General features: G+C 42.0%; 1 protein-coding gene and 1 pseudogene across 4 annotated transcripts in view; both read right to left on the minus strand.

The window, feature by feature from the left end:
* Positions 1-2,848: 2,848 nt before the first annotated feature.
* On the minus strand, positions 2,849-3,813 carry LOC102475926 (splicing factor U2AF 35 kDa subunit-like; annotated as a pseudogene).
* A 511-nt stretch (positions 3,814-4,324) lies between these two features.
* Positions 4,325-13,468, minus strand: part of PRPF3 (pre-mRNA processing factor 3) — a 32,219-nt gene continuing 23,075 nt past the window's right edge. For all 4 annotated transcript variants that reach the window (XM_006168466.3, XM_006168467.2, XM_027768277.1 and 1 more), the window contains 6 exons: positions 11,055-11,154; positions 10,776-10,889; positions 8,777-8,895; positions 8,415-8,498; positions 5,948-6,009; positions 4,325-4,690 (listed from right to left, as the gene is read on the minus strand). In XM_006168466.3, the coding sequence (XP_006168528.1) occupies positions 4,544-4,690; positions 5,948-6,009; positions 8,415-8,498; positions 8,777-8,895; positions 10,776-10,889; positions 11,055-11,154 (626 nt within the window). In that variant the 3' untranslated portion in view covers positions 4,325-4,543. The remainder of the gene's footprint in view (positions 4,691-5,947; positions 6,010-8,414; positions 8,499-8,776; positions 8,896-10,775; positions 10,890-11,054; positions 11,155-13,468) is intronic.

Genomic DNA, 13,468 nt, shown 5'->3' on the forward strand with positions numbered 1-13,468 from the left:
CCTGGTGGCTTGCTTTCTCTCTCTCTCGCTGTCCCTCTCTGGTCAAGTTAAAATAAACAAATGAATAAATAAATGAATAAATAAATAAATAAAGTTAAATAAAAAAGAATTAAAAAAAAAAAGAATTATCTATTCATTCACTTTTTTTTTTATTTTTAAATTTTGACCAGAGGGAGACACACAGAAAGGGGGAAAGTGAAAAAGCAAGCCACTAGGTCCAGGAAACCAAAAGCAAACCATGGCTGAACCTGTGGGAGTGTCCAGTGCCCTAGCCACCACACCATCTGCTGGTCCCTCCCTATTCCTTCTCTAATTCTCCATTGTGTTGGAATTTTGGGGGCGCGTGTACACACACACACATCTGGCTTGTTTTTGAATACACTGGGGCTGGAACTTAAACTGTGACTGGCTATGTGGGATCGGATTCCCTTAACCACTATATGGCTGGCCTATTGTTTTTCACTAAAAATTCCAGTTGTTTATTATTGGTACATAGAAATTGATTTTTGTACATTAACTTCATAAAAAAAATATATCTGCTATAATCAGTTAGTTCTAGTCCCATCGCTTTTTTTTTTTTAGAATTATATATTCATATTATTTTTAATTCAATCAGAGAGAGACAAAGTGAGAAAGCAAGTTGCCACATCCAGGACTCGAACTGCAGTCCACCATATGAGAGTCCAGCACCTTAACCACCACACCATCTGCTGAAACTCTCTTCAAGACATATTTACTGAGAAATAACTGCCAGTTAACTAAAGATATTTAAAAGTATCTGAAACTGATTATCAGAGATTACTTGAAGTTCACAAGTACTGTAAGTGCTAACATCATTTCAGGGTAGGAATTACCCTGAGAATAGCATTAACTTGAGCAAACACACCTGGGGGCAGCCCAGGTGGCAGGGTGGCTAAGGCAGCTGGATCTCACACGGAAGGGAGAAATGGAAGAAGGGATTTGGCTGACTATTCCCCATGGGAGGTGCTTTCTCACTCTGAAAAGCACATACACCCTTTGGCAAAATTTTAAAAAGCACACACACATCTGCTCCTACGCCTTTATTTCACAAATGAGGTAGTAATATGCTTAGGACTGAATTTGGGCTCTGGTCAAACCAACCTGGGTTCAAATTAAACTCTTACTACTCACTAGCAATTACCTTAGGCAAATTATTTATGCGAAGTCTGATTCCTCATCTCCTAAAATGTACACTCTCACTAGGTTGTTACAAGAGATAAGGCAATGCCTATTGAAAGTGATGCTCAACACAGCATGGAGCTGAGAAAACTTAAAAAACAACAATTAAGAATACCCTGAGGCACAAGGAGATGAGTGATTTGTTCAAGACAACAAGGATAATTCTCATGGGTACTGTCATAATGAAGATAGTGTATTACAGTATAAATATTCCTTTTAGATCTTATGCAATCAGTACATTTTTGAAGTAGTGTACAAATTATTTACATATACTTGTGATAAACAAAAGCACTCATCTTTATGACAATTAAATTTTCCCCTGGATTTTCATAAAACTATACTAAGAATCAGGTCAATTATATCTCCTGTCTTAGATATAATTCTAATACTAGTAAGTACCCAAAGCCTTCATTGCTGTGTCAAGTTAGATTTTCAGATTTCATCCTGCTTCAAGAATTAGCAACCTCATCTTTACTGGGTTAGTTTGCTTTTCTCTGAGAAGCTGTACTAGTTTTAAGATCCTTTTCAGTCCCTTGTCCCTAATACTGCCTTTGATAAAGATCTTTAACCAAGACTTAAAACACATAATTTTGGGGGACCGGCAAGTGGTGTGGTGGTTAATGGTGCTAGACCCATATAGCCAACTGTGGTTCCAGTCCTGGACCTAGCAGCTTGGTTTCTCTTTCTCCCTTCTCTCTCTGGTTAAATTTAAATAAATAAAATAAAGTTAATAAAATAATTCTTAAAAAAAAATTTTAGAGAGATTTTTGCTATAGGGCGTGTGTGCTCACTGGAGAGATAGAAAGTAAGAAATCACCCCCCCCAGGGGGGATGGCCATACCACAATCCCTTCTTCATTCTCCTCTAGGGATTTTAGGCACACACGCACACATGCCCAGTGTTTTAAGCCACCAGGTCTGGGATTCAAACCGCGGTTAATTACATGGGAGTCCAGTGACACAACCATTACACCATCTGCTGGTCCCTTTACAATTTTTAAAAAATTTTTGCTCTAGGGCATGTGTGTTCATGAGACACACACACACAAAGTAAGAAAGCACTTCCCCCTCCACCACACCACAATCCTTTCCCCTCCACTCTCCTCTCAGGATTTTGGGCACACATGAACAAATAGACCTGATGAGTATTTCAAGCTGTCAGGTCTAGAGCTTGAACCACACAGCTGGCCATGTGGGATCCAACTGCTTTAATCTCCAAACCTACTGACCACGAAACATGCAACTTACAACGAGTCCGTTTTGTAACAGAATGTTTTAACTTGTTAAGTACCCATTCTACAGCATCACTTTATAGAACCTCTACCTAGGAGGAAGTTATAGGAGCTCTACTGGCTCTGTTGGACCCATCCCTAATAAACAGGCAACATGAAATAGGATGGGTATAGTAAGAATTTGGACTACTATGGATATTTACTCTGACCTAAATACTAAAATCAAACTGAAACATGCTGAGATAGAACCAACTATTATCTAGTCAGATTAAGACAGGAAAAACAAAAATTACACATTATCTTTTAGAAGAGGACTATCCACTAGTGAAAGACAAAATGTGCTAAATTCTTGAATCCTACCCCATTTTACAAACTAGTCTAGAACACCTCCCTCAGAAGTTCCCTGTGTCCACGTCAACCATAGCACATATTCCCACATATATACCTTTCTGAAGAATTGATTTCCTGGAAAGACTACTTGGTAAAGACTTGAGGTCATCTGTCTTCCATGTGACTTTTTTTTTTTTTACTGTATCACTACAAATATTATTCAGAAACCCATCTCTCTTTTTTTTTTAATTCCCATTATGAACTGGTTTGGTCATCAACTACAACACTTTCTAGCAGACATACGGTAAAAATGGCATGGCTCAGAATCGCCCAGATCTTTGACGGTCTCCCGACCGCCACCGCCACGACCACGGTCTCTAAACCGAGAACACTGCTCCTGGGATCGGGACCTGGATCTACACTTCTTGTGCTGGCGCCCATACAGCTCCCGCCGCAGCTCTCTGGAAATGGGCTCCAGGTGCGTGAAGTTGCAAAAGCCTCCTCGTGTGCACTCTCCCATTTCATACTGTCGGCAGCAGGCTTCTCTGAAATCGGTCACAGGGGAGAGCTCATCATGGATCGGCTGGCTGCCCATTAAACCAGCGGTTATTCAAATCAATCAGTCTTTTTTGCATCTTCTTCACGGCCAAACTTGACATAGACCTTCCCCACCAGGTAGTCTCCCAGGTTGTCCCAGACATTCATCTCTTCCACTTCTCATTTCTGTAAGAACGTCCTCAAAACACTCATCATAGTTCAACATCGCTCACAGCACAGCACAAACCGTCAGCAGACTGGGAAGAGTTGTGAGGGTTCCGGTAAATGTTCAAGAGGGCAATGGTCTGGCTAAAGGTTGATTTATTGTGCAATTAAGAGCATCTGTCTCCATGGCGACATGCTCCAATTTTGAAATAAAATGAACAGTTGACTTTGTCTTTCTTGGTGCCCAAGACAGAGGCCAAGTATTCTGCCATTTCCCACCCACCACTGCCGACACCTCTGCTGTTGCAGCGGCCCTACCATGTGACTCTTACATTGAAAGTTACAGGATGGGGACCAGCAGATGGCATAATGGTTGGTTGCTGGACTTCCACATGGCTGATTGTGGTTTTAGTCCCAGACCCAGAGGCTCGAAACTCATGCCGGGAGCGTGTGCACGCATGAACCAAAATCCCAAGAGGAAACTGGAGAAGGGATCAGGGTATGGCCATCCCTTGTAGGGGGTAATTTCTCACTTTCTGTCTCTCTGGTCAGCACATGTGCCCTATAGCAAAAAAAAAAAAAAAAAAAGGATGAACACTCATTTGGTCTCCCTTCCTATACCCACTTAATTACACTTCTCGCTTCATTCTGCTCCAAGAAAACAATATTTATCATTCTTGCTCCAGGATGAGGTCAAACGTCCAACAGACTTCAAAATTACATACCCTTTTATCCATCTGTCCATTTATATACACGTATCAATAATACTTTTTTTCACAGCAATTGCTAGAAGTCTAGAAAAAGATCACCTGAGTACCTAAACTCTAATACCTATGAATGTGTGAAAAATATCATACCAAGTTTAAAAATAACTCTTTAATCATATACACATAAGGGGAATGAAGGGCAGCACCAGGCTGACTGGGGAAAGGAGCAAGGTGTTCTCCTTCAGCCCATTGTCTGCTTGGCACAGTTCTGACACCACACACACAAGTGGGGTGGGTTGGGAAACAGGTGCTGGGAAGGGAGTAGACTGAAGAGACAAAGGCAAGAGGGAAGAGGTGAGGGCTTGCAGTAGTCTCAGTCAGTGCACTCCAACACAGATTCACTCAGTGCGAGGTCCCAGTAGTGTTCAGCCCCGTGCTTTTTGAAATGCTCACGAGCCATGTTCTCTGTAGGGCACTGTTTAAACTTCATCTCTCCAAAGCTCCGGTCTTTGGCTGTACCCTAGGAAATAGAAAGACTGTAATCAAACACTGCAATGTATTTAAATGAGATAAAATATTCTTTTATAAAATCTAGCAACAAATGTGTAGCAATGTAGTCTACATTTTATGGACAAGGCAACAGAATCTGACGTGTGTGCTGACCAATTGCACAGCTAGTAAATGGCACAACTCACTTTATATTCTTTTTAGTTATCGTACTTCTTTGGAGAGAAAGAAATACCTCTGTCTGATTTTCATTACACCATCGTCTTCCACCAGCCCTTCAGCTGGTCAGCACCTCTGGCCAAGTGCATGCCCAGAGTATCTCAGATTGACCCATGATCTGAACCCAGGGATGGCTGTGTGGCTTCCAGCACTGCAGAGCAGCATGATACTACCTAGTGTGGCTGTGTCTTTTTTTTTTTTTTATCTGTTTTTTTTGGAGAGGGTTTCGCTATAGGGCGCGTGCGCTCACCAGACAGACAGAGAGAGACAGAAAGCGAGAAATCACCCCCCAGGGGGGATGGTCACACCGCAATCCCTTCTCCTCCATTCTCCTCTCGGGATCCTGGGCACGCATGCACACGCGCCCAGCATGTGTTTTAAGCCACTGGGTCCGGGACGCGAACCGCGGTCGACTACGTGGGAGTCCAGTGACATAGCCATTACGCTAACTGCTGGTTCCTGCTGTGTCCTGATATATATATATATATCAAATATATATATCTCAAAAGAATTTAACTTTATTTATCCATTTATTTGTTTATTTTAATTTGACCAGAGAGGGAGAAGGAGAGAGGGAGGGAGAGAGAGAGAGTGAAAAAGCAAGCTGCCAGGTATGGGACTTGAATCACCATCGGCCATGTGGGACTCCAGCACCCTTAACCGCCATGCCAATTGCTGGCCCCTCACTTTATATTAAGTCTACTACTTCTTTCACTATACCAAAGGACAATCCCCCAATAATTCATTCCTCTTTTTTCCCAAGTCTTGTATTCATGATTGTGAAAGAAATAACCAGTACAGAATTTGTATTCCCATCACCAGCATTTTCAAGATGGAACATATTATGTATGAATCAATTTAACTAAAAACAACCCAAGAATCTGCTACCAATAATTGAAAAATAGATTACAAAAATAAATATGAATTACATAAAAGACAATTTCTCTTTAAAATCTTTCACTTTTTACTTTTTTGTTGTTCCCCTTGAATAGTATGAACAATAAAGAAGTGGCTAAAATTGTGCTTTAATGCTTTACAAAAGATCACCTACCTCCCAAACTAGTACACATTTGTTGGTTTTCTTCACAGCTTCCTCATCAGATTCCTCATCATCTGGAAAAGACAATATAGCTAAATTGTGTTCCAGACTTAGACTAGAGATCACAGATTCAGGTTCTAAAGTAACCTGAATACTATTTAAGTGGACCCAGATTTTCTTAAATATTGTCACCCTTCCCCATGTGTTTGAATGAAACGTTTTCTTTTGTTATTTTTTTCCCCAAAAAATTAGACCAGCAGCTGCACATAAGCATTAATTCAATAAGCTTTTACTTAGCATCCACTGTGTGGCACAAACTGTGCCAGATACTGGGAATAAGGAAATAAAAGACAAGTAGCTAAGTCCAGTAGGTGGTATGGTGGTTAAAGGCGCTGGACTCCCACATGGCCGACTGTGGTTCGACTCCTGAACCTGGTGGCTTGCTTCTTGCTTTCTCACTTTCTCTCTCTCTCTTTTACTCTGTCCCTTCCTGGTCAAATTAAATAAAGTTAAAGTAATTCTTTAAAAAAACCAAGACAGAGAAGTGGCCAAGAACCACTCCTAGGCACTTTGGGAGCCAGGATTTATTATGTGATAGAGTTTTCCCAAAGAACTTTTAGCCTGGGACCAGCAGTTGGCATAACAGCTATGTCGCTAGACTCCCATGTAGTCAATCGCAGTTCAAGTCCTGGATCCAGTGGCTTAAACTCATGCCGGGCGCGTATGTGTATGTGCCCAAGATCCTGAGAGGAGAATGGAGAAGGATTACAGCATGGTCATCCCCCCGGAGGGGTGACTCCTTGCTGTCTGTCTCTGTCTTTCTGGCGAGCACATGTGCCCTATAACAAAAACCTCTCAAAAAAAAAAAAAAAAAAAAAGAACTTTTAGCCTAACAGAGGCAAGACATACTAAATGAAAGTATCTTTAAAAATTTATCATTATCGGGAGCCAGCAGTTAGCGTAATGGCTATGTCGCTGGACTCCCACGTAGTCGACCACGGTTCACGTCCCAGACCCAGTGGATTAAAACTCACGCCGGGCGCGTGTGCGTGCGTGCCCAAGATCCCAAGAGGAGAATGGAGGAAAAGGGACTGCGGTGTGACCATACACCCTGGGGGGTGATTTCTCGCTTTCTGTCTCTATGTCTCTGTCTGGGGAGCGCACGCGCCCTATAGTGAAAAATCTCTCCCCCCCAAAAAAAAAAAAATTTATCATTATCAGGACCAGCAGTTAGCGTAATGGCTATGTCACTGGACTCCCAAGTAGCCGACCATGGTTCGTGTCTCGGACCTGGTGGCTTAAAATGTCTGGCGAGTGCACATGCCCTATAGGAAAAACCTCTCAAAAAAAAAAAAAAAAATCATTATCTTTTAGTTAGCTACAGGGCTTGTGCGCTCAGAAAAGAGAAAGTGAGAGAAAGAAAGCCAACAGGTCCGGGACTTGAACTGTGGTAGCCCATGTGGGAGTCCAGTGCTTCAACCACCATGTCACCTGCTACTCCCCCAAGTGAAAATATCTTAAGAACACATATGGGACCAGCAGATGGAGTAATGGTTGTTGTGTCACTGGACTCCCACATAGTCAACTGTGGTTTGAATCCCAGACTCTGCAGCTTGAAACTCATGCCGGGCATGTGTGTGTGCATTCCCAAAATCCCAAAAAGAGAATGGAGGTGAAGGGATTGTACAATGGCCATCCCCCGGGGGTTGATTTCACACCATCTCTGATGGAAATATATTGGATAGGAGAATGTCAAAATAAATATGTAAGATTATAAGATACAGTTGGGCAAATATATGAGAATTATATTTTCCCTGAACAAAGCAGAGTTTTTGTTTGTTTTTTTTTTGTTTTTTACTTGTCATAGGGCACATCTGTTTGCTGAAGGGAGAGAGCAGAAAGAGAATTCCCCAGGAGTTGGCCATGTAGCAATCCCTTCTCCTCTATTTTCTTGCAATTTTAGGACTGCATGCACATGTGCCCAATGTGTTTCTCAAGTCACTAGTCCAGAACTTACACCACATAGTTGGCCTTGAGGGATCCAGCTGATTTAACCACCATGCCAGCAGCTGGCCCGAGAGGTTTTTTTTTTATCTGAAAATTTTTTGCCTTCATCCATAAAAAGACTTTCTATCAAATAATAATATGGACACTGTGCAGATGAATGGACAGCTTGCTGAATTTTCATGAACCAAATATACTCATGTAAATCAGTACCCAGACCCAGGGCAAGAAACCAGTTGGAAGAAAAGTCTTGAAGGACACACAAGGATAATTGTGAACATACATGTATATGACCATGTAATAAATATTGCATAAATATCTAGCAGGCTCACAATCTGAATAGGTCTTTCTAAAATTCCTGAATACTGTTGACTGTTAGAAAGGGTGTCACTGGGAAGGAATACGATGAATAGACAGAGGCAGCATCCCCACCTCCCATAGCTCTCCCACTTAATCCCCTCTAACCCCCATTCACCATCTCCCTTCGTGTTAGATGTCTGTTCATCCCACTTTATCCGATGCAGCATAAGACGCTTAAATTTCTTCTGGGCCTTGGGGCCTGGAAACAGAGAAGGAGAATTTTGCCAGATCTGTGGAGGACGGTGGGGTAGAAAGAACCTCTGAGCTCATCTAATGCTCAGACATTAATGTGGTAGTTGACACAATCCCAGGAGCCACATCTTGGGGCCTTCTACTCCAATAAACACAGAAACAGGCCCACCGTACACCCAGGTATGGTTCTAAAATACTATCTTTTTCTCCCTTCTCCCCACAACACTAATCACCCTAGGCCTAGGGTTGTCTGGGGATAGTCTCCTCAATTTTTTTCAGACTCACCCCCTTCCACTACTACCACGTTGACATCCTTGTGCAGTACCACCACCCCTGTCAGGTACAGTTGCCCAGCATTGGCCTCAATCTTGAACTTCTTGGCTGGGTTGCTCAAATTTCGAACTCTGGAGAAGGGAAAGTTTAGTTATGTCTTCTGTTTTAGCATCAGTAACTGCCTGAATGGAATGGCAAATAATCAGATGGATCCAAAATGGCTTCCTCTCTAAAAACAAAGGCCTCTGGAGTAAAGAAAAATATGAATGCTTAAAAAGTAGAACTGATGTCTCCAGAAATATTTCCACTTTCTTCAAAGTCTAGTACTGTATAACAAAGAGTGGGTAATTAAAATTTACTCTAAGAAAGAGAAATAGGTATTTACTATCATCCAAGAATATTTATAAGCTCACTGTTCTTAAAGATCTACAAATTCTTTGCCTTCTAGATGTAGTTACTATGTATGCATGAAAATTGTCTAGGATGCATGAAAAACCGTTAACAGCAGTTATCTAGAGAGAGTGGTTCTAAGAGATCAGAAAATAGAAAGGAGGTTTTTCATTAAGTGCCCTTCTCAATTAGAATTTAAAAAATCTTAGTAAGGGGACCAGCAGCAGGCCTAATGGCTATGTTGCTAAACTCCCACATGGCTGAAAGTGGTTAGAGTCCCAGACCTGGAGGCTTGAAACTCACACCGGACACACGTGCATGTGTGCCCAAAATCTCAAGATGAGAATGGAGGAGAAAGAACTGCAGTGTGGCCATCCCTCTGGGGGGTAATTTCTTACTTTCTGTCTCTCTGGAGAGCACATGTACCCTATAGCAAAAAATCTCTCTTTAAATGTTCACTACTTTGGTAATAATGTAACAGTTAAAAAAATAATTATTTCATTTTATTTATTGTTGTTGTTGTTATTATTATTATTTGAAATCACTAGAATGAGAGACAGAGAGAGAACAAAAGTGAAAAAGTAAGCTGCTAGGTATAGGACTTGAACCATGGTTAGCCATGTGGAAGTCCAGCACCTTAACCACTATGCCACCTGCTAGCCTTACAATGTAACATTTTTATACTAATTAATAGAAATAAACCCATTAAAAAAATACAACTATACTCAACATAAAAGAAAATGAAAACATTAAATCAACACAAAGATAGAAAAATATTTATAAAGTATAAAATGCATTTTGGAGTGAGGATAAAAAGATTACTACAGCACATTAGGATAAAAATTACTGAGAGGGATCAGCAGGTGGCATGGTGGTTAAGGTGCTGGATACTCCCACGTGGCCGACCACAGTTCAAGTCCTGACCTGGTGGCTTGCTTTCTCATTTCCTCTCTCCCCCTCTCTCTCTCTCTCTGGTCAAATTAAAATAAGTGAACGAATTCAAAAAAAAAAAAAGAATTACTGAGAAAGGGAAAATAAATTTTTTGAGAGATTTTTTGCTATAGGGTGCAGGTGCTCACCATAGAGACAGAGCCAGAGAGAGGGGCAGAAAGTGAGAAATCACTCTTCCCTGTGCTGCAATCCCTTCTCCTCCACTCTCTCAGGATCTTGGGCACAGATACATACATGCCCGGCATGAGTTTTTAGCCACATCCGGTCTGGACTTGAACTGCAGTTGACTACATAGGAGTCCAACAACATAACCATTATGCCATCTGCTGGTCTCATAGAAAAGAAAATATAATGGTTTTTGGATAAATAGGTTATTTTATACTCCCGAAGGACAAATGATCCTTAGTTGTCCTGAACACGTATTTTCATTTGACCATTCTTCAGAATAATGGTTAATAAAGAAAAGTTGAGATGAAATTATTAGATAACTATAAAAAGTCTTCTACCCTTACCACTATAAAAGATTATTAACTCTTGATTCACATGAGGGTCATTAAAAAAGTAGGCACTGGTGTTAGGTATGTTATTAGACTGCAATGATTCTGCCTCAAGTACCTGGAAAATGTTTGGTTGTTTCTAAGAGGAAGGCTGGCCCAGTATGGACACCTACCTATATACAGATATGTGTACCCCCTGTGAAATGTCTTCTTTAAGCTTTTTAATTTTCTTGACCTTTCTCTGTTCTGCTGTAAGTTTTCGGGCAGCGTTGGCCTCTTCATGCGCTCTGTCGTGACAGGAAGGACATCCACAAGTGAGAAAGGCATTGCAGATCAGTGGGAGGGCTGAGGGAAGCAACGGAGGACTCTCCCCTCCCTCCAAATATGGATCCCCCAGAAGAGTTTGGGAAAGGTACTTGCCCTGGGTTTCCACCCAACCCCATGGCACTTACTTCTGTCTTTTTGCCATTTGAGCTCTGACATGGGCTTCTACCTTCGTGGGGTCTTGAACAGCTTCTGTTCCTAATACTCGCATCAAATTGGAAATTCTCACTGCAGTAGACAAAGGACAGTAATTAATTTCCTATATCACTTACACAGCTGGGATAACCTGTTACCTCTTCTCTACCGATTCATATTGTTCACTAATTTTTTTCTTTCTTTTTTTTAAGAATTAAACTATTGGGGCTGGCATGTGGGATGGTAGTTGAAGGCGCTGGAGTCCCACATGGCTGGCTGTAGTTCAAGTCCTGGACCTGGCAACTTGCTTTTTCACTTTCCTTTTTCTCTCTGGTCAAACTGGGAAATAGTAATAAAAATCACAGTTTAAAAAAAAAAAAAGGATAAAACTATTAAGAATTATGTACGTGGGGCCAGTGGGTAGTGTAGTGGTTAAGGCACTAGACTCCCACATGACCAACTGTGGTTCGAGTCCCAGATCAAGCAGCTTGTAACTCATGCCAGGAACATGTGTGTGTGCCCCAAATCCCAGGCCAATGGAGAAGGGATTGTGGTGTGGCCAGCCTCCATTGGGGGTGATTTTTCACTTTCCTTCATAGTATCGCCAATAAGCGCATGTTCCCCTAAGGCAAAAACTTTAAAATAAAAAAGTCTTGCTGAGGCTAGCCAAATGGCAGATGGCATAGTGATTAAAGTGCCAGCAGATGGCGAAACTGTTACATCACTGAACTCCCATACAGTTGACAGCAGTTCAAGTCCCAAACCCAGTGGCTTAAAACCCATGCTGGGTGCATGCCAAAGATCCCAAGAGAAGGGATTGTGGCGTGGTCACCTCCTGGGGGGGAGGGGGGGTGATTTCTTACTTTCTGTCTGACTTTCTCTGTCTCTCTAGTGAGCACACTGCCCTATAGGAAAAATCTCTCTAAAAAATAAATAAAGTGCCTAGATCCCACATGGCTGACTCTCAGACCCAGCAGCTTGAAAAACATGCTGTACAAATATACATTCATGCTCCAATCCCCAGAGAATGGAGGAGAACGGACTGCATTGTGGTTATCCTCCCTGGGAGGTGCTTTCTCCCTACTCCCAAATCTCTAGTAAGTGCATGTGTCCTGTAGCAAATTAAAAAAAAAAAAAAAAAGGTTGTGGGCCAGCTCCATAGCTGGGTGGTTAAGGCAGCCAGATCCCACATCACTGAACATATAGTTCAAGTCCCAACTTGGTGGCTTGGAAAACATGCCAAGAGCATGTACATGTGTACCCAGAATTCTGACAGTAGGGAGAGACAGAGAAGGGATTGCAATGAACATTCCCTATAGGGGGTGCTTTTTCCTCTCCTTGACTGGCACTCATGCTTTCAAAAAAAAAAAAAGTTGGCTTGACTGGTGGTGTGGAATTGAGGAGGCTAGATCCCACATGGTTGACTGCATAGTTTTGAGTCCTAGAACCAGTGGCTTGAAAAACACGCCATGAGGGAACCAGCAGTTAGCGTAATGGCTATGTCGCTGGACTCTCACGTAGTCAACCGCGGTTTGCGTCCCGGACCCGGTGGCTTAAAACTCATGCCGGGTGCGTGTGCGTGCGTGCCCAAGATCCCGAGAGGAGAATGGAGGAGAAGGGATTGCGGCGTGACCATCCCCCCCGGGGGGTGATTTCTCACTTTCTGTCTCTCTGTCTCTCTCTCTCTGGTGAGCACACACCGTAAATTAAAAACCCTCCAAAAAAAAAAAGTAAAAAAAAAAAAAAAAAACCAAAACAAAACCATGCCATGCATGTATGCCAAAAATCATAAAAGAATGGAGGAGAAAGGCATGTGGTGTGGTCATATCCTTCCCCCCGCCCTCAGGGTGGTACTTTCTCACGTTCCTCCCTCCCTCTCTCTTCTGATCTCGTGTGCATGAACATGTGCCCTATTAAAAAAAAGAAAAAAAGAAGAAAAAGAAGTCTTGGGTGGATTCTTTGGCCAGATGTTTACGGAAACTGGATCCTGCATAATTAACCGCACAGTACTTCAACTTCTAGACCCAGCCTTGAAAAACATGCCAGGTCCATATGCGTACATGCCCAAGATCTTAACAGAATTAAGAAATGGAAAAGGGGTACCAGTGTGACTACACTCCACTGGGGGTTGCTTTCTCCCTCTCCTTCTTTTTCTGTCTCTCTCTGGCAAGCACACGTGCCCTCTGGCAATTAAAAAAAAGTCTTAAGGAGCAAGTACGTGGCACAGTGGTTAAGGTGCTAGATTCCCCCATGGTTGACCATGATTAGTCCCAGACCTGGCAGCTTGCTTTCTCTTTGTCTTGCTCTGGCGAACGCATATGTCCTATAGCAAATTAAAATAATAAAATAATGAACAACATAAAAAAAAAAAAAAAAAAAAAAAAAAAACCTAAAAAACATTTCTTAA

Source organism: Tupaia chinensis, unplaced genomic scaffold, assembly GCF_000334495.1.
Source record: "Tupaia chinensis unplaced genomic scaffold, TupChi_1.0 Scaffold145814_1, whole genome shotgun sequence".
In the NCBI taxonomy this organism is placed as follows: Eukaryota; Metazoa; Chordata; class Mammalia; order Scandentia; family Tupaiidae; genus Tupaia; species Tupaia belangeri.